Source organism: Cavia porcellus, unplaced genomic scaffold (genome assembly GCF_034190915.1).
Source record: "Cavia porcellus strain 051 isolate PalLab524CR breed Dunkin Hartley unplaced genomic scaffold, mCavPor4.1 scaffold_32, whole genome shotgun sequence".
NCBI classification, from domain to species: domain Eukaryota; kingdom Metazoa; phylum Chordata; class Mammalia; order Rodentia; family Caviidae; genus Cavia; species Cavia porcellus.
The window spans coordinates 16,521,313-16,542,623 of record NW_026947515.1 but is presented as its reverse complement, the minus strand read 5'-3'; the positions used below and the strand labels follow the sequence as shown (position 1 = coordinate 16,542,623).

The 21,311-nt window shown below is 45.9% G+C and overlaps 1 protein-coding gene and 1 non-coding gene across 7 annotated transcripts in view; both read right to left on the bottom strand.

Annotated features, from left to right (window-relative positions):
• Pecam1 (platelet and endothelial cell adhesion molecule 1) overlaps positions 1-21,311 on the bottom strand; it is a 76,890-nt gene that overhangs the window by 18,881 nt on the left and 36,698 nt on the right. For 5 of the 6 annotated variants that reach the window (XM_013148386.3, XM_005001976.3, XM_003465841.4 and 2 more), the window contains 9 exons: positions 14,305-14,598; positions 12,489-12,794; positions 11,398-11,673; positions 9,477-9,725; positions 7,790-8,065; positions 4,433-4,732; positions 3,572-3,679; positions 1,738-1,765; positions 598-671 (listed from right to left, as the gene is read on the bottom strand). In XM_013148386.3, the coding sequence (XP_013003840.1) occupies positions 598-671; positions 1,738-1,765; positions 3,572-3,679; positions 4,433-4,732; positions 7,790-8,065; positions 9,477-9,725; positions 11,398-11,673; positions 12,489-12,794; positions 14,305-14,598 (1,911 nt within the window). The remainder of the gene's footprint in view (positions 1-597; positions 672-1,737; positions 1,766-3,571; positions 3,680-4,432; positions 4,733-7,789; positions 8,066-9,476; positions 9,726-11,397; positions 11,674-12,488; positions 12,795-14,304; positions 14,599-21,311) is intronic. The other variant, XM_005001978.3, reaches the window with a different exon arrangement.
• LOC111755659 (small nucleolar RNA SNORA41) lies at positions 3,796-3,920 on the bottom strand. The gene has a single exon (XR_002790213.1). It is a non-coding gene; the product is annotated as a small nucleolar RNA SNORA41 (small nucleolar RNA).

The window sequence follows — 21,311 nt, the reverse complement described above, 5'->3', positions numbered from 1 at the left end:
TGATTTCCTTTATCTTGCTTTGAAATCCTGTATCACTTTCACGGCTTTGTTTTGATTTGCTTTATACTGTTTTATTTTGTTTGGTTTCATTCTCTTTAAAATACACTTTCATTCTTTTTTAATTGATTTTATGCTGTTTGGTTTGGTTTGGTTTTACTATGTCTGATGGTATGGACAGCTATTTTGAAGAAAACAAAAGATTATGGTAGCCAGCACTGATTTCCTGTTATCTTGTTTTGACGTTTTCTATAGCTTTCATTGTTCTGTCCTGATTAGCTGTTTGTTTGATTTGATTCGCTTAAAAAAAAAAAAAAAAAACGAAGGTGGTGGAAATGACATAAAATGTTTGCCTTTCAATTTCTTTTTGCTTTGGTTGTTGTTAAGTCACCGTTCAATGGGGGATTAGATAGGTATCCTGGCTTGAAGCCCAGGGTTTTTCTTCTAGGTTTGTTTTGTTTTGTTTTGTTTTTTGGCACCTGGATTGAACTCAGGACCTTGTGCTTGCCAGACAGGCACTGTGCTCCTGAGCTCTACCCCTGGCCCTTTTCTCCTATGTACAGGTAAACTCTTAGCAATTCAAGGAAACCAGGACTTTACCGTAATGACTGTTGGCTTCGATGTCAGGCTCTGACACCTTTTCATTATTGGATTTCAGAAGCGGTGCTGCTGGCCTTAAAACAAAAGTTCAAAAGGAAATACATATTAAGCATTTTTCACTCTAAGCCCAAACCAACAAAATCACTAAAGGAAAATCATAAGAAAGCAGGAAGAGCTTTCCAGAGGAAGTAAAGCTTTACTTGTTCATTTAAGAAATGGACACATTTTTCAGCTCTAAGACTAACTGACCCAACTTTCTGCTTTTGCATAAGTGTCAGGCCCAAAGACTACATGAATACTGAGTCCTTTACTAAGCCACTCTCATTTCTTTCTTTCTTTTTTTGGGGAGGCAAGGGCATATGGGGAATAGAACTCAGGACCTTGCATTTGCCAGGCAGGTGCTGTGCCCCTGAGCTATATCCCCTACCCTAGCCACTCTCATCCTGTGCTGCTGTTTCTCTCTACAACACAGCAATTATTTCTTTCTTTCTTTTTTTTTTTTGTCTTTTTCTTTTTTATCAGTACCGGGAATCGAACTCATAACTGCCTGCTTGCAAGGCAGGTGCTTATGCCACTGAGCTAAATCCCCAGCCCCCAGCAATTATTTCTGTACTCATGAATTTTGAATATCAAGAACAGTAAAGACAGTAAAGAAAAAAATTAAGGGCCAGTTCTACTCGGATAGTAAGCTAAATTGTCATTTTCCTTCTACTTCCATGATAATTTCATAAAGAAAAGTGGATTCACAAATATTTGTCTAGGCCAGGTGTGGTGGAGCACAGCTGTAATCCCAGAGCTTAGGAAGCTGTGGCAGGAAGATCGCTGCACGTTTGAGCCCATCCTGTACTACGAAGTGAGCTCAAGGTCAGCCTGAACTACACAGTGAGACTGTACCTCAAAAAGACAAACAAACAAATATTTGTCTAAAAAGGACATGATCTCAGCATAAAAGCCATTTCCTCCCATTAAAGGATATTTGGCAATCACCCATTAAGACTCACATACACACACACACTTCACACCCAAAGCTCACTGATCTGAATTTTCCAAGACTCTGAACTACCCAATGACCAAACTCTCCCCACAGCTACATCTAGCCATGCCCACAAAGCAGCTGCCCACTCTTACAAGGACACTGACCTGGACATTTCCACAGGCACCTGCTTGGCTTTAAACAAAGAAAAAGAAAAACCAAGATCAATATAAGGTTTCCATGTGCATACCAGAGGAATAGTCATTTCAACCACATTTGACTTTCCTGAAGATTGTGCACCCATAAAAAGGAAGAGGAAAGGGCTGGGGATGTGGCTCAGTGGTAGAGCTTTTGCCTTGTGTGCACAAGGCCCTGGCTCCATCCACACACACAAGAGAAGAAAAAGAGGGAAGAAAGCTAGATATACTCATGTCTGAAAAAGAAAGGAAGTCAGAAAAGGGAAAGAAAGCAAGAGGTACATTCTTGAGCTGGGCTCAGTGTTAATCCCAGCTATTTGGGAGGCCGAGGCAGGAGAATCATGAGTTTAAGACCAGCCTGTGCAACATAGACTTCATTTCAAGGAAGAGGTGATTTCCTTGGTCTTAAACATGGATTTCACATCATTTCCCTAGATATCTTGACAATTTGATTCCTTCAGACAGAAGCAGTTTTGGTAGTAGGATGTGATAGAAATGAAGACAGTGGCACATAAGGGGGCATTTATCTCTTCAATTTAAGACAATTCCAGGGGCTGGGGATTTAGCTCAGCAGCATAAAGCACCTGCCTTGTAAGCAGGTGGTTGTGAGTTCAATCCCGGGTACCAATTAAAAAAAAAAAAAAAAAGACAATTCCAAAAATTAAAGCCTAAGTTGATCCTTGAACTTTTATTTCCAGGGTATCTTGAGACCAAGGTCAGGATCAGCCTTGGACGCTGTTTCGTTGGAAGCCATCTCTTCCCAGGGAGTTACTTGTCTTGCTTGAGAAAAAAACAAACCCAGGGTCTCTCCTTGTCTTAGTTAATTTCTTATTGTTGGGACAAAATGCCTGATATCTTCAAGTTAAAGGAGGAAAGGCTTACTTTGGCTCACGGTTTATAGGAGTTTCAGTCCCTACTCAGCTGCCTCCAAGGCAGGGCGGCATAGCAGAAGAGAGGCAGTTCATAGTGTGAGCAAGCAGAGAAAGCACGGAATACTCAGGGCAGGAGGGACAGATACAGATACACCCAGGCCACACTCACAGTGACCCACCTCCTCCCGCAGGCACTGCCTGCTAGCATCAGCTACAAACCCATCCGTGGACTTATTAGGTGTCACACACCATGATTCTGACACCCCAAAACCCCACCTGTAAGACTTTGGGGGGACATTAGGCACAAGCCATAACATTCCTTACCCCATTTGCATCTCACCTTCTAAGGCCACAGCACCAGAGCTTCCAAAGAACCCACCTAACCCCATAAAACTTTTTGTTCAGAATGTACTGGTGAGGAATTCTTTCCCTTGAATCTTAGATCAGGCTCCTGAGAGCAGGAGTTCCCAAATTCTCATCCATGTTTGGCTAATCCCAATTAAAGGGCAGAAGTCATGGCACTACTGACAGCTTAACTGGGAGGCACCCAGCACATGCATGCAGGGTATGGTGTATGCACACACACATACGTGTGTACACTTGTGTCTGTGACACTCACTACCGGTTATAGGACCAGATGTGGCCACACCCCACAAGAACAGCTTCTTCTGACCACATGAAGATGCAACTTCTCCCATATTCCCCTCCGCTGGTTGCCCAACTAGGAAAGCAATCACTCTTATTTCCGCCTTGCTAAATCTAGGGGCAACAAAATCTCCATGCTCATTGAAGCCAGAATCTTTGGTTATCAAGGTGAAACCACGGAGAAACCTAGTGACTGCTCCCCAACTCCCTCTGGGGCATTGCACACTCATGGCCAGTTTCCTGGCAAGGACCTCATGTCACCAAGTGGGGAAGGGAACTGTGCTCACCTTTAGCTTTCCTTAGTACATAGCACTTGGCTCCAACTACCAGCGTGGCAATCACCACTCCAATGACCACAACTGCAATAAGTCCTTTCTTCCACGAGGCAAGAAAGACTGGAAATGGAAAGAGAAAGAAGAGGGAATATGTTGGTTCTTTCTCTGCCAGCAAGAAATAATACTAGGTTTAAGCAACAATTAAGACTGATTTTATGAGTTTGTGTTTTTTTTTTTTTACACTGTCACTCACATGCCCACTTTCTTCTTGGGTATGAAAGAGGTATTTAACTGTGTAACACTTTCTTTCCTACAGTGGAATGCCACAGCTGCTACGATTGACAGACCAGTAGCTGTGGACTGATTTTATGAGTTTTGTAACTAGTGTCTAACCTTGGCATCTCCTTGGCATCTGCAGGTGCAAAATTGGTTTTGTCTGTTATAGACTGAGCTTAGCTGTAATCTCCAAGGAGGGGTCAAAACAGTTTGCTGGGTAGAGTCCACATTTGGAGTATCTGTTCCTCTGCTCTTCTTCCCTAGGAAGCCACCGCCCTTTCCCCCTAACCATGTCCCATCTGTGTGACCCAACTCCCACAGTGGCAGATGTGACCCAAGGTGAGTCACTCAGTGTGGATCTGCAAGAGTTTAGTGTTGGGACTGCATGAAGTCCTTCCAATTCCTTACACACCACTCCTCTTTCTACTGTTAATTTGAGTGGGTTTCGATCATTTCCAGTGGGAAGAGCCTGAGGACAAGTGTTGTCTTCACCCTTGGTCACTTGAGCTGGACTCCCACTCAGCCCTCTTTCACGGGATGGGCCTTCTGCCCTCCCGAGAGCCCACGCTGCACCTTACCCTTGAGACCCTGACTCACTTTTGACGGTCAGCCTGTTGCTCTGGGTGCTGCTCTGGGTGCTGCTCTGGGTGACACTAGCTTTGTTGGAGGCCACACAGTGGTACCGCCCCTCCTGCTCCTTGCTAGCCTGCTCCTTGTACCAAATTACAGAGGTGTCATTTGAGGTGATTTGGTGGAAGGGTTTGTGCTCCTCGTCCTTGTAAAACTTGTATGTGATTGGAACGGTCCCTTCGTTCACGGAGCACTGAAGCACAATTTCCTTCCCAGACTCCACCTCGGGGTTCCTCAGGATAGTAAGCTTGACCTGGGTCACTGGGGCTGCAAGCAGGAAAAGGGTTAGCACCGAGCAATGATGGCTGGCCCCCGCCTGGGGTGACTCGGATCTGGGGTGTGCCTTCGTTGAAGTCATTCCTCCCACCCCTGCAGAGCAGTTGATGGCACTCTGTCCTCACTCACTGATTAAATGTGAGCCCGAGGGCAGCTCCTCTGAGGACTGCTGACCGCTCAGTTAGGCCTGCCTGTGAGTTCTGCGTGCGTGCAGGTTTAGATCTTACAGATAACTTGGATTCCCTGGCTGCTCAGGCTATCATTTGATTTTCTTGTTTGGCCTCTGTGCTTTCACAACCCGATTCCCCACTTCCTTATTATTGAAATCTAGTTTCTACCACATTTTTTTTTTTTCGAAACTGCGTGGTATCTGTGATTTCAGAAAAAGAGAAAGGAAGGCCCCCAAAGTCTGTGTGATTCTCAGAGCGTGGGCCTGCAGATTAAATGCAATAGTGAATGTTTGTTTGTCCACTTCCCAACCGTGGCCTCTCACTTTGCACTTCCTGTTGAACGGGGCTTTCTCTGGCCTTCCGTGCTACCTCAAGATTCTGATTCTCCTCCACCCAACCCTGCCGCTCCTCCTCCACCTCTTTTTGGCTTGTTATTTTGACTCTGAAATATGAATTTTCTGGAAAGTTAGTCTCCAGATTTCCATCCCGTTCTTTTTGGTGATTTCCCCTATACCCTTAGCTTCTGCTTCTGGGCACTGAGATCTAAACAGACAGCCCCCTTTCAGATTGCTCGCTGGGCATTTTCACCAGGCCAGCCGAATGCCCAGAGGGTCCAAGCAGAACCCATCTTTCTCCCATGAGCCCTTCTCCTCAGCAGCACGTTCGACCACCTAAGTTCTGATCCTAAATTGTCTTTCTTCCCAGATAGACCTTCCTCCCTGTGTGAGAGCGGGCTGGCGGGCAGATGGGCACTCTAACCCACACCACCCTCTCATGAGTACAGGAGTTTTGAGAACATGGAGCTGCTGGCTGGAGGAGGCTGAGTACCAGGTGTGGGACGGTAGTGGTCTCATACTAAAGCCGGTGGCAGAGGATGTGGCCCGACCTCTCTCACTCTGCAGCACAGTGGGTAGAGGCTTAGAGCCAGACTGTCTGGGCTCAGATCCCACCCCCCAGCTATTTGCCTTAATTGCTTCATCATAAATCAAGGCTACCACTACAAGTCTTAGTTGCTAGGAAGCACGAATGGGGATAATTTACTGTAGTACTTCACTCAGGCTTGGACTATAATCAGAGCTCTGTAAATGTTGCTATTGATGATGACACAATTTATTTTTTGTGGGAGGAGGGCACTGGGGTTGAACCAAGGGCCTTTGCCCTGACTCACATCGCCAGCCCTTTTAAGAAATTTTATTTCTTATTTTGAGGCAAGGTCAAGCTAATTTGGTAAGTGTCCCAGGTTAGGCTTCAACTTGCAATTTTTTTTGCTTTAACCTCTCTGAGTTCTTGGGTTGTAGCCATGTCCTATCACACCCTGCATGTCAATTTAATTTCAACCAACAGCTTCCCATAGGCTTCTGCATTTGCCTCTAAACATATTCCGGGGCAACCCACTTTCTGGGTCTCTTTCTGTCTCTCTCAGGAGCCATCTCTCCCTTAATAAAACTTCCTACTCTAAAAACAAAACAAAACAAAACTCCCAAGGACAGGATGGCACATAGCTATAATCCAAGCACTTGAGCATCTGAGGCAGGAGAACTGCTGTGAGTTTTAGGCCAGCCAGGCTATATAGTAAGTTCAAGAGCAATGGGGGGGGACCCTCGGGATTTAGCTCAGTGGCATAAGCACCTGCCTTGCAAGCAGGCAGTCGTGAGTTCGATCCCTGGTACCAATAAAAAAAAAAAAAAAAAGAAAGAGTAATTTGGAATACATAGTGAGACTGTATAAAACAAAACAAAATAGCAAAACTCCAAAACTCAAACAAACAAACCCCAAAAGGAACATTTAAAACCAAAGCTAAAAAATAGCAATCAAAACAAAAAAAAAAAACCCAAAACCAAAACTGTGTCCTGAAGTCTCCGCTTCTTAATGACACGGTCCGTAGATCAGTCTTCCAAGAACTCACGCTTATCAAGTCTTTTTTCTTCTGGCTCTTCACTGCACCGCGTAACATGCAGTTCATAAGCTGCATGCAGTGATAGCACACAGCTGTTAAAGGAAGATGCCAAGGGCCTAGAGGAGGAAACTTAGCAAAGCTCCCTACCCTAGACGCATCACATCTAAGAGATGCAGCCAGTGGAACGCCCAAGGTCTTCTGAGGGGCCAAGGACAGAGGCTTCAGGAAGCATAATCACCTTCAAGATAGGAGAATTCCAGGCAAATGTACCAACTCTCATCAGACCAGGGCCTGCGGCTCTGACTGCTGCAGGCTCTACATGGGACAGAGCTTTCCAGCTGGGTCACCAGTCGAGAAGCATCTTCAATCCTCCTACAGTTCTCAGGGATGCCTCTCCACTCATCTGATTTTTTGTTTTGTTTTGTTATTTTTTGAGACCAGGTCTCACTATATAGTCCAGGTTGGCCTTGAACTCACAGGGATTCCTCTGCCTTAGCCTACCAACTACAGTGATTCGGGCATGAGCCACCATGCCTGGCCTCTCCATTCACCTGAAAAGGAGCAAAAGTCAAGGCAGCCAAACCCCCAAATTTAGTGCTTCCTAAATTCAGGACATATTCCCTTGTGTTTTATTTCAGCAGTTCATTTAAAAGGTCTGCAAAGATATTATACTGACCACATCAAGAGGTCTCAGTGTTTTCCAATCCTGTTTCCTGGGTCTGGTCATTTGTTGTGTTTGTTTTTGGTACTGGGAATTGAACTCATTGACCTCGCACACACCAAGCAGGTGCTTGTGTCGCTGAGCTAAATCTCCTGCAAGATCTGGTTATGCTTTAATGCATATCTGGTTTATAGACTTGGCACAAGTCTCACCCACTTATTTTACTGACTCCACCACCTTTGGGCAACCCCAAATCTCCCCCAAAATGTCAACCAAAGTCCCAACCCCTTATGATTTCTTCTCATAACACAGCAACTTACCTATCACCTTGATGCTCAAAACCTCGCTAGACACTTCAGGGTGGGAGTGACAGTTATCTGCAACGCACTTGTATTCCACATCTTTGGTTGGGCTGTCCTGGAATACTGCAGGATCACTTGAGTTCTTTGTAATAGTCTCTAAAACATCACTTCCTTTTAAAAGGTAATAAGTAATAGGTAAAGTTCCATTTATGGATTGGCAACTGATTCTTACAGCATGTCCTTTTATGATCTCGGACTTAGTGTTGTGAAAAATCCTGGGTTTGGAGATATTTCCTAGAGAGAGAGAAAGAGAGAGGGAGAAATGACCTCAAGGACAACAAAGCAATGCATCCAGCCCTGGAGCTTCCTTCTCAACTCTGGTCTTTTGTTTCTACCATGATAATTTGAAATTCCTGATTGCCTTATGAGAGGGAGAGAGAGAGAGAGAGCATGTATATTTAGTAATGAGGAAAAGAGAAAGGCCTAGCATGTGTGAAGCACTGGGTTTGATTTCCAGTACCACCACACACACACACACACACACACACACACACACACACACACACAAAGCTGGGGGTGTAGCTCATTGTGAAGGCTCTGGATTCAGTACCCAGAGCCCCCTGACACTTGCGCATGCACACACACAAGTGATGTAGGCAAAATAAAGGACACAAATTCAAGGAATCATTACATCCCCATACGTGCATGTTTATATCTTAATATAGCTCACTTCCTATATTAAATATATATGTTTTTGGTGTGTGGAACAAAATCACAGAAAAGCACACAAAATGTATAGAAAGGATTCAAACAGAATATGTCTGGAAATAAACTCTAGGGCACTGGGCAGAGTGGTACACACCTAATATCCCAGCTACTGGAGAGGCTGAGGCAAGACAAACGCATTAGAGGTGAGCCTGGGCAACTTAGCAAGACTCTGTGTCAAAAAAATATTTTAAAAGGGCTGCAAATGTTGCTCAGGGCCAAGACCTTTGGTTCTATCCTTAACACCACTAAATAAATAAGAGAAAAGAATCAGAGGCAGTGACCTCACGGGGGTTCCATGTCCACTTAGGACCTCAATACTCTGTGGTCCAGAGGCTGAAGCATTAGCATCACCCGTCCTAACTTCTGGAATTAGAAGTTGTATTTTAACCAGGTCTTGTATTCACTTCAAGTCTGGGAAGCTGGCTTTTCATTCTACCCACAGGAAGTCCAACCCTTTCTGCTTAGTGAGATATGGATAAAAACTAGATCTTTTCAGATCTTTTGTTTTAATTTTTAAAATTAATTAATTATTTGGTTTTCTTAAAAAAATTATGTTGCAGTACTGGGAATTTTTGCTAAGCTACCTCCTCATCTCTTTTTCAATTTTTAATTTTGTTTCAGGGTCTCATTAGGTTACCAAGTTGCACAGGCTAGGCTGGAACTTGTGGTCCTCCTGCCTCAGCCTCCTCTCACACCTGGCCAAATCCCTGAACTTGACATCGGGCAGCAGTATCCTCCCTGTGTGGCCCCTCTTGTGTGCTCTGAGCAGGAATACCATCGCTCTGCCTGGATCTCGAATTCCCACGTTTCTTTCCCTCCTGTTCTTGCCCAGCCGGAAACTGGTCTGCCTGCTGACCCAGGAGGGTGGCACCAGTGGTCTGTTTCCTTCCTCCCACTCACTCCCAGATGCTCTCGGAGCCCGCAGGGACACACTCACCACACACTGTGATCTGGACGGCGTTGCTTTTCTTGACCACTTTGCCAATGCCTGCAGTGCAGGTGTACGTCCCGCTGTCCCCCGCTTCAGCGATCTTGGTGAAATTCTGGGCCTGTGACACGATCACGCCTTCCTTGTGGATGGTGAAGTTGGCTGGAGGGGCTTTTGGGATGGAGCACAGCAGGTCCAGCCTCTCACCTTGGTCCACACGGGTGGACAAAGACTCCAGCTTTGGTTTGGGAAACAGTTCTGGAAAACATTGGGAGGGAAAGGGGCGAGATGTGGCTGGGCATCAACCCAAGCACCTGCCTGGGGAGGTCCACAGCCCTGCTCCTCTGGGCAGAACCAACCCCACCTTCCTGCAGAAAGTCTGCCTTTGATCCTTAGGCACCTGTTGAGCAAACTCTCAAAGAGCCTTGTGTGTGCCTGGGACCCAATGAGAGGCTCTGCTCGCTAGACAATCCAACTCATTTCACAGATATGGATAAGAGCAGTTTCATAACTTGCAAAGCATCAAGTACTGATTTACTCGTGCATCCACTTATTAACTAATCAATTAATTTATTGATACTGGGAACCGAAGTTAGGACCTCGTGCTTGCCAGGTAGGTGCTGTGCTGCTGAGCTGTATCCCCAGCCCCTCATTATTTGTTTACTCACACATTTCACTTCACAAATACTGACTGCAGATCATTTCTGCGGCAGGCACCTCGCTAAACATGGGGGGAAGAGTCCTGGACTTCAAAGTGCTTTCGTTTGGCCAGTGATTTAGACTTGGTGCGTGCGCTAGAGCCTATAAAAGGAGCACTGGACATCACCTGGGAAGCCTGAATAAACTGCCACAGGCTGCTCCATTTGTATCTGGGAAGTGCTGGCCTCAGATAGCTCCCTATTCCCAATAACTCGCCAGCATACAGAAGGTGTTCAACATACACTGAATTAATACTTCTCTCTAATACGGTAATATAAATGGTAACAGTGAAAAATATCATAGGCCATCGGCACACTTGTCATTCCTGACAATTTGCTAAACTGTTAGCAAACAGTAGGGTTTAGCAAGATCTAACATTGGCTGCTGACACAAGGGCCGCTTGACTCTCCAGGGGTTTTTTTCTGAGTGAATGAATGGGTGTATGCGTAAAAACACCGGCCCCAGGGATCCCAGAAGTGGACTTTCTAAGTTCTTGGAAACACAAGAAACACACTGTATCTACCTTAGGTAATATGTTATTTAGAGAGAAACAAAGCCAGGCAAGGGAACAGAAGTCAGAGGGAACCTTTAAGTACATAGTTGTGGAGAGCAAAAAGGCCTGGGGGCGATTCCAGTCCCGCCCCGTGGTGATCCTGCAGTCCTCAGTCAGTTTCTAACTTCCCAGTCTGTTTCTACACCCACAAAGTGGGCATGAAATCATCTTCCTCCTGAAGTTTTATGAGCAAGAAATAAAAATGCATATAAACCTTTGTACAGAGTTCCAGGATGGAGAACTGGTCTGATTTTGTTTTTGTTTGCTGATTTTTTTTTTTTCATTCCCAACCCTGTCACAGGACCTGTGTGTGGGATTTAACACAGTGCTTGGCACTGACCTAGGAAACAGCAAGTTCACATTTCATTTGATTGTTACACCAGCCCTAAAACGGGAATGCCACGGCCACCTCCCCTCACAGCGCTGTGGCAAGTCCAATACTACTCCCCCCCACTAGCCCTCAGGAAGTGGACAGCAGGGCTGGGATTTGGTGCCAGAGCTGCGCACTCAGCCACTACAGTCCAGCACTTCTCCCCACAGGCACCAAAGCCTGGACTGAGCACCCTCATCTGAACGAGCACAGGCAGAAAAGGCCCGGCTCTCACTGGCCATCCCGGATTGCAGCATGACTGTCTTCTGAGCCCGCCACGAGCCAACGTCCCCCCAGGGAAGCCCTACCTATGACATTGACCACGGTGCTGTTGACCTTGGACAGGCGACTGGACTCCACTTTGCACGTGTAGTTGCCATTTTGTTCCACCGTGGCCATTACTGAGTAGACGGTCTCATGGCCCTGTTTGCTGCTGGCCACAATTGTCTTGTCCTTCAGAATGATGATTTCTGGAGTCTCGCGGGCCAGGTGATTCACCTGAGTGGTGCACTTGATGCTGAGCTGGTCTCCTTCTGTGATGGTCCCAGTGGGGCTGATGTCGAAGCTGGGAGTAGAGAAGGACTCTACAGAGAAGAGGACAAACCAGTTGGACTCAGGTTCAAACCTGGCTCTTCCTACTCTTCTGCTCTCCCTTTGCCACTTCTGCGTCTCCTAATTAATTTTTAGAACTCAACCTTTCCTCTCAATTCCTTCTCTAGGTACCTCGGATTCTCTTTTCCTTCCAGCTCATTTCCATATCTCAGTCTTTTTGATTGCAATTTCTTTTTCGGTACCAGGAATTGAACTCAGGACCTGCTCTTGCTGGGCAGGTGCTGTGTTGCTGAGCAATATCCCTGGCCCTCTGATTGCCACTTCTGACTTCCTTGAAGGCCAAACCCTCAGATTGAACCATAGCAGGTGGAAACGCCTTGGCCTGCTGCTCTTCTAGGGTGTTCTTAAACCATTACAGCATTGCAGCAAGACCAAACCGTAGCTCTCAGGAGTATGCTGCTTCATAGAAATACATTATTTGAATAATAATAATAATAATGATATGCCAAAAAAGCAAATTCTATTCTATTCTACTTGATTTTTTGTTTGTTTGTCTATATAGTTCAGGCCAGCTTTGAACTCACTATGTAGCCCAGGCTGGCCTCAAACTTGCAGCAATCCTCCTGCTTCAGCCTCCCGAGTGTTGGAATTACAGGCGTGTGCCATCACACCTGACAAAATATGTATCATACATAAAATATGTCACAACCCCAAAAGTTTGAAAAGTACTACCAAAATGACTAAGAAGAGACCTTATGTCCCAAGGTCAGCCATCTAGTCCCTTTCCAATTCTTTTTGCCCATCCAGAAACCACACAGAATGATAAGAAGGAAAGCAGGACTCTGACCCCTCACAGTGACATCGTCACTCTCGGAGGTTTTTGAAGTCTCAATTTGGAACCCCAAAGAAATCCTGGCTTCACAGGTAAAATATAAAATATGGTCCTGTTCTCCAATTGGGAATTCCACAGTCACAAAATTCTGCTCCAAAGAAGTCTTCTCTTTTTTGAGTTTGAGAGTTTTTGTATTTTTTTCAAATTTTTCCACTCTGAAATGTATCGGGGCCCTTTCCTCTGGAACAGAACAATTGACGATCACGACCCCGCCTTGGATCGCTTCCTTCTTGTCCAGAGTCACCCTGGGACTCGACACCCCTGGAGAGAAGGAGACAGTCCAGTTAGTACCAGTTGAGTCTAGTGTCATGGCCTTCCTCAGCTGTCACTGTGCCGAGCTGTCTGAGGGTTCCTTTTCCTCCTAAACGCCCACCTCCCCACGCCACAGATATGTACATGGCAGATACTCTGAAAAATATAAAATATGCTCAAGATCTGGTTGGTGCTTTCAATGGTTTACGGTTCCTTTGGGACAATAGGACAATCCCAAACTGAGACAGTTTAAAGATAGAGGAAAAAACAGCCAATATTTATTAGTATTACAATGATTATTGTAATTTATCGAACTCCAACCACAGGCTAGAATTGACTTCAGTTAATTGCATAAACATTCACTGAGCACTTACTTCGAGGCAGATTGCTTGCTCAAGTTATAAAAATAGGCCAAGCACTATCTCTCTTTAAGATTTATAGTCTAGAAGAGCAGACAGGTTCTCTCTATATAGTTCAGGCCAGCTTTGAACTCATGATGTAGCCCAGGCTGGCAGTACATTATAGCGTGTCAGGGACTAACACGCTACTCCAGGGCACACAGCTGGCATTGCAGGACCCATGTGCTGGACTTGATTCCCACTGTACCTGTGGGATACTTTCTCTAACCCCCTGAGCTGAATATCAGTGTTGTTGTCCATTTTACTGATAAGCATTTTGAAGTATAGGGTGGTTAGAGGAATTAGTCAGGTAGAAACCCAGGCGGAGAGACCGTAGAATCTAATTTCTTACCACAGTCCTGTGGCCTTTCAACAAATAAATCCCACTGAATGCAGAGAGAGTACATGAGCAACATATCAATTTTGTTTAAGAAAGTGTCAGAGAGGAAAAGAAATCACTGAGTTGAGCTTTGAAGAAGAAAGTGAAATTGCATATGTTTGGCTATGGTTTTTGTTTACTTGCTTATTTGTACTACTAAAGGCTGAATCAAGGGCCTTTACACTGAACTACCTCCCCAGATGTTTTTTTTTATTTTTTATTTTAAGACAGGGTCTTGCTAAGCCACTAAATTTTTGATCTTCCTTCTCAGCCTCCCAGAGTGCTGGGATGCCAGGCATGTATTATATCACATCCAGCTAGAAAGTATAGCTCTTGAAACAAAATAAAAATAAGAGCAACTGGGTGTACTGGGGAGAGCGTCTATAATCCCAGCGCTCAGGAGGCTGAAGCAGAAGAGTCACTTCAAGCTGGAAGCCAACCTGGGCTGTGGGTTCAAGGTCGCCTGAACTGCAGAGTGAGACCCAACCTCAAAATAGATAAATAAACATAAAGAAAGGCGTATTCCTGGGACAGGAAACAACATGTACAAAGACAAATAAGTTAGAAAGAGCCTGGCACACGAGGAATAGGCTGAATGCCTACACCGTCAGGCTCGGAAAATGCCTCCAGTAAGATGCACACTGGAGGCGGGTGGCACTCCTCGCTCACAATCACTGATCCCGCTTGCTCCCATGAGACACTGCCTGTGCTTTCCTGCACCCAAACCCCAGGACTCACTCACCTGTCACCCTCAGCCTGTTCTCCTCGGTGGTCTTCTTCTTGTTGTTCAGAAGCACAGTGCACTTGTACATGCCTGAGTCATGCGCCCGGGCCTGAGGAATAAGAAAGCTCTCTGTGTTCTTCACGGAGGAAACGTTGTGGACGAGCACATCATCCTTGTAGAACAGCACCTGGTGCTGCGGCTTCACGTGCGACGTGGTGCTGATGTCCACGATGCACTGCAGCGTCAGGTTCTGCCCGTTCTCCACCGTCCAGTCCGGCAGGCTCTGCATGTTGATGCTGTTGATGGTGAAAGCTAAGGCAAATGGAACAAGCACAGACCGTCAGATGCGGCAGCTGCCACTCCGCGTGCGCCTGTCACATCCCGCCCTGGGTCCCCAAAGCCCACAGAGGCCAGGCGCTAGTGACATAGCCAGTGGGTTAAATGCGGGGCAGGTGATACTAAGCTGCTCCCTCGCTCACTGACATCGGATGGCAACGTGTGACAAACACAAGGTGGTGCAGCCTGAGGGCTGCTGTCGTGGCCGTGCAGGGAGCCTGAGTTCCGCTCGGACCAGTGTTCAAGTCCTGGCTGATGTCTTACTGGATGGCTGGAGTGGTTAACTTCCTGGAGTTCAGTGTCCTTACCTCTAAGATGGGAGAATAATCCCTCTTTATCTTATTTCAATAAAATTACAGAAGAACAGCCTGAAAGTACCCAACGCAGTGCCAAGCACACCGGAAGTGCTTCATGAGAAGTACTGCCTCTAATCCGAAGCCAGAGGGCCAGGCCCAAGAGCTTTCCCTCCCCGCAGCAGACCGGATTAGTAGTCTCAGCATCATCCTTCTCCCTCCCTCCTCTTCTTTTTTCTTTCTTCCTTCCCTTCAAAAACCTTTAAATATAATAGCCTTATTAATAGGTGCTGGCAGTTTGTAGACTGTTTTTTAAAAGGCAAGTTGTGAACTTTTATTATAAATGAAAAATTTTTGCCGGGTGTGGGTGGCTCATGCCTGTAATCCCAGCACTCGGGAGGCTGAGGCAGGAGGATTGTTGTGAATTCAAGATCAGCCTGGGCTACAAAGTGAGCTCAAGGCCAGCCTGAACTACATGGAAAGACCCTGTTTCAAAAAGACAAAATAAAATAAAATAAAATAAAATAAAAATACATGAAAAATTCTTAAAAACCTCAACCAGATATTTTTAAAAACTCTCGAATATGCGTTGAGGACTGGGTGTGTGGCTCAGCAGTAGAGGACTAGCTCAGCATGTGTGAGGCCTGGTTCTATTCCCAGCACATTTGCACACTCACACACATAGGTGTTGAGAAACACCAGGCTTTAAAATTACTGAGAAAAGAAAAAAAAAGATGTCTTTACATAAAAACAATGAACCTCTGCGCTGCCGCCAGCTGATGTTTTCTATCCGGTGGGCTCGAGGTTTTGCCAGGTGGAAACCACTTCTGAAGCATCATTTGCACCCCACCCCCACCGACTACCAAGGCACAGTGAGCGCGGGTCAAAAGCGCACACAGCTCAACCACAGAAGCCAGGTTTGGGGGCCAAGGAGACAAACACATCATTTCCGGCTGGCATCCTTCAGCCCCGGAGTGGCTTGGTGCCAGTGAACTCGGGCTATCCGTAGAATTCAGCTTTCTGGCGGTCACGTTTGGAGATAGCTTACAGTAGGGTGCTGGGGGGAAGACGGGCTGCTTAGCACTTATTCTCTGCCTAGTTCCCCCTCCCGACTCTCTCAGTAAGCACTTTTCTCAGTTGCTGATTGGCCACTGCCTGGAAATTTTCCAGGCTAGAGATTGGGCTTCGCTCATTGGTCAGAACTTGGGTCCGAGGTACAGAGCAGACCAGGGCAGGTCTGTCTTTCTGAGGGTTCTCTTGGTCCTGCCTGCGGGGTCTCCTGCAGCCCTCCTGGGTCCCAGTTATGCTCCTGGATCTCAAGCTACCTCAGCTCACCCCGCAGGACAGTTTCCTTTCCCGAGCACAAAGATCTAAACTTAATCAGCATGGTAAAATAGCTACTCTCCACGTTCATCTCAGAAAAACCACCTTAGGTGTCTCACGATCTATAGCTGACTAAAAAGAATAAATGTTATGTGTGTGGAAAGGGCTAGGGAAAAATGTAACTAATGCCATAACCTTGAAATCAGGTGCTCTCAGTTTGGTGTTGTTTTCCCAGTGCTGGGGATTGAATCCAGTGCCTTTGCACTGAACTGGGCACCAACCCTATTTTATTTGAAGACAGAGAGTCATTAAATCACTGAGTTGCCCAGGCTGAGCTTGAACTTGCAATCCTCTTGCCTCAGCCCCCCTCGGAGCTGCGGTTACAGATGTGTACCACAACACTCAGCTGATTCTAGTCTCTTGTGTATCCTTCCAATCAGTATCTTTAATACACACGCAAGTATAAATATAAATCTTATGGGGCATGGTGGCACACTCCTGTAATGCCAGTACTTGAGAGGCTGAGGCAGCAGAATCACTTCAGGTTTGAGGCCAGCCTGGCCTAGATCAACCTGAACTACATAGTGAGACCCTGTCTCCAAAAAAATGTCTTATTTCCTCTGCCTCTTTTACACGAGAGGTAGCACCTCACACACGTACTGGACACCTTCAGTCTTGGACCTTACCTAATTTACGAGAATTTCAGGGCCAGAGGTAGTGTGGGATAGTGGGCCCTGAGATGATATTCAAGCAAAGTAGGCTGCCACGCTTACATCAGGCCCTAAAAGTTCAAATAGTCTTGTTTGTCTTTAAACTGAGCACAGCGGCACACACCCGAAATCCCAGCACTTAGAAAGGTGAGGTGGGAGAATTGCCATGAGTTTGAGGTCAGCCTGCGTTACCCTAGTGAATTCAAGGCCAGCCTGAACTACACAGCAAGACCCTGTCTCAAAAAATCAAATTAAAAAAATTTTTAAAATATTTTTGGATCATTTTCCTATTATCCCTCCGGTATTAACCAAATGACACAGCACTTGGACCCTACAGAAGGTGGTACAGATAGTTAAGGGCTCAATTTTGCCCCCACCCCCTACTCAAATTCATACACTGAAGCCCTAACTGCTGGTATTACAGAATGTGACTCTGTTTGGAGATCAGACCTGTAAGAGGTGATTAAATTAAAACGAGGCCATTAAGGTGAGCCCTGCTCGTGCTGACTTGTGAGAGGAGACTTGGAGACATCAGCATTGCCCATGCGCAGAGAAAGACCCACAAGTCAAAGTGGCCATGCATGAGCCAAGGAGGGCCTGGCCTAAGAGGCCTAATATAGGTGTGCTTAAGAAACTGTCTTTTGGAGGGATCGGGGGTGTAGTTTATGGCCAGCATAGGCAAAGCCCTGGGCTGGATCCCAGGCCTGCAGAAAAAAATTGAAAACGAAGAAAACGGATCCCAGAGTTTGGGATTCAACACGTGGGAATTTTGTCTGATTTCACATGGCAAAGCTACATGGCCCCGTGAACAGCCGATGCGTTTCTATCTTGGGATGCTGAGAATTTCCTAATGGATCTTGTTTCCTTTTATTCTCCAGTTGCTAAGAGATAGGAAGGCAGAGTTTTGTCTCTGCTTCTAGCCATCTTTGTGATGTGTTTCTGTGCGCTAACAGGACCCTGCCTTCAGGTGCCTGCCTGTGCTTTCCTCTAATTCTGGTGTCCCCATGAGTCTTTTCTAAAATTTTCTCCATTAACGTTCTTGTTGAACATAATTTTCATACATGGTCTCAATCCCTTTTCAAATAAGAAAAGGTATTCTTAGCTAAGTGGCTGTAGATAATAGCAATGCCTGTCTTTCTTACCCTCTCTTTTAACAAAATTAAGCCTTTTTTGGACAACTGCAAATTTAATTTGTCTATAACACATCACAGATTTTACCATAACAGTTAATAACGCCTCTTCCCCTTTTATTTTTGCAGTACTGGGAACTCCCCGCATGTTCACACTAAGCTACATCACTGTTTTTATTTTGTATTTTGAGACAGGCTCTGGCTAAATTTCCCAGGCTGTGTTTTAATTTTTGATCCTCCTGCCTCAGCCTCCCAGGGCACTAGGACTGTAGGTGTGCACCACCATGCCTGGCCTACTACTTTCTTCCAAGCAATTTATCTAACAAAACCCAGCATCTGACCAAACCACAAGACAAGATATGGCAATTATTTTTAAGTCCATGTTATTTCCTACTCTGTGATTCTTAGAATTCCCTTTCCTGTCTTTCTCCCCAGCTGCTTTGCTAGGCAATCTCTTGACACAATAGTTTTCTCTGGACCATATTTATTTCCCTCCAGTTAATACAGTCCCCACCCAGGGACTCTTCCTTTCACAGAGAAAGGCAAGTATCCTTCCCTTACCTCTTTGGTACATCCTTCTTCATTTTAACCCAGGCTACTTAGTAATTTTTCTGGATAGAACACAGTAAAGGTCAAGGGCACAGAGCCAGAGTACCTGGAGCAAATTCTCTTTCTACTGTTAACAAACTGTGTGACCTCTGGCAAGTTATTAAACTCCAAGGAGCCTCAGTTTCCTTGTCTATACAATGGGCGTAACAAAAGCCAGTGTAAATTAGAACCTGAGTGTAAGTACTTGAGAAGCATAGCTCCTGGTACCTGTGAAATACTTGAGACATGGCACCTGGATTCTCTTGGTCACAGAAATAACGGCAACTCCCAGGAGCTTTAAAGCTGAACCTACTGTTCACCTTTCCAGAGAATCGTTTCAAATGACAGACAGCTTAAATATTTTCTTGGTAGTTTTCTAGAATAATGGGCATGCCTGTCTTCCATGGTATATTTATCTGATTTTTGTGGTGTGTTAGGGCTAAAACCCAGGGCTTCCTACTTTCCTGGTAGGAGGTTTCCCACCAAGCGACAATCCCAAACCCGGGTAATTTTATCTTCAATACTGAAGGGGCCAAGATGGCTAAGAGAAGTGAAGGGCCACGTTCCCAAGGCCTGGCCCTGGCTGACATTTCCTTTCTTCCTCCTTAGCACTGTTCAGAGCAGACATCTCACTGTCGCTAACACTGGGTGCTCAGAGGAGGGGAGCGGGCAGTGCCCGCCCACAGGGGCCTCCGCTAGGGGTATGGCCCTGAAATCAGCCTTGGTGCAATTCCTCCTCCTAAGTACTCCTAGGACTCAGGGTTGGTTTGTTTTACAACACCCCCTCCCATTTTGACAAGTGTAAAGCAAACATGTCTGAAGCACCAAGAGGGAGCTTCGGTAATGAGGACGATACCACCTAGCACAGGGTGCTGCTGATGAGTTGGTTTTCTAAGCAACTCTAACATACATCTGGGTGGATAAATGAGCTTGTTTGATACGGGAACAGACGGGGATAAAGGAGGGCAGAATGGAAGCAGAAAAGCATTTCATGTATTTACACAGAGGGGCCCTCACTCATCTGAACCCCAAACCTCACACATATGGGGCAAAAAAGCAGAAGCCTCGTTTCTACCGCCACCACCATGTTTGAGCCTCGAAGATGACTCTTGCTCTCGGCTTGTCACACCCCGGTGATCACCTCCTGCCTCACCCCAGAGGCAGTTTGTGTGGTCCGCTCGATACTCCGAAAGTGCTGAGAGGTCACTTTGGAGACTAAGTCACTAAGACAATGCAGTTTCCATGTTGGCCCTTCTCTCAGACCACTGGCTCTGAGCCCAGCTTACTGCCCTGGCTCAAGCAGCCCCCCAGGAGCCCCAAGGGTGGGGAACTGACAGCCCTGCTGCACAATGAGCCAGGAAGCAGACGGTCCAGCTCGTCAAGCCTTCCCTGCAAGCCTGACCGACAGCTTGGCTGCCATCTCATGAGAGACCCTGAGCCAGAAACACCCGCTAAGCCACACGCAGATGTCCGCCCCTCTGAGAGGAGGTGGCAGCGTGTTGTGTTAGGCCCCTGGGCTTTGGTGTAGTTTGTCAGAAGTAGAGCCAAATAGAATTACGAGTTTAAGTCACACTGTTTACGAAACACAGTGAGGTTCACAGCCTGGGAAGCTGGTGTGCAGCTGGGTGTGAGGGCTCATGCACCACCACGGGTTGCATGAGAGTGTGTTTTTGGAGAGAGGGCCCAGAGCTTTCCTCACTGAGCCGAGGTTCAGAACTGTTGTGGTAAAGGATGGGGTTTTGAATTAGCACAAAGTGGTCAGATTTTGGGCAAATGAATTGAGCAGTCTCTTCTCAAAATAAGTATAGATGGCTAATAAGTACATGAAAAAATGCACATCTGTAGCTATAAGAGAAATGCAAATCAAAACTACATTGAGATGCTATTTCACCCCAGTCAGAGCAACTATCGCGAAGAATACAAAAAACAATCAATGCCGGTGAGGCTGTGGAGAAAAAGGAGAATTTCTGTGCTGCTCTCGGGAGTATGACTTAGAACAGCCATGATGGAGATCAGTATGGAAGTTCCTCAAAAATTAAAATTAGGACTGCCATGATTCCCGGTACCAATAAAATAAATAAAACACTACCATATGGTTATGCCACTCTTTGGTACCTGAAGAAACAAAAGTAACTTACTAGGGGGGTCAACCTGCATGCATACGTTTATCATAGTACAACCTACAGGACAAATACAAAACCAGCCTAGGTTTCATCTCCGTACTTCAGGAGGCTGAGGCAACAGGATTGCAAGTTCTAGTTCAGCCTGGAAAATGTAGCAATTTAATGAGACTGTCTCAAAGTAAAAAGGGCTTTTTGGGGGTGTAGTTCATGGTGAAGGCTCTGGGTTCAGTCCCCAGTACAGCAAAAAATAAAAACAAACAAAAAGGAGGGAAAAGCATCACAGTGAAAACCAATATTTTGAAAAGCTAATAGACACTAATAAAAATATATCACAATATAAAATCAGATTTTTTTGTTTTTTGAGACAGGCTCTTGCTATGTAGTTCAGGCTGGCCTTGAACATCTCAGTATTCCTCCTGCCTCAGCCTCCTACGTGCTGAAATCCCAGGTTGTGCACAGGCCCAGCTGTGACCTGCACAGATGCCAGGTGATGGAGAAGGATCCAAGGTCACAAAGTCATCA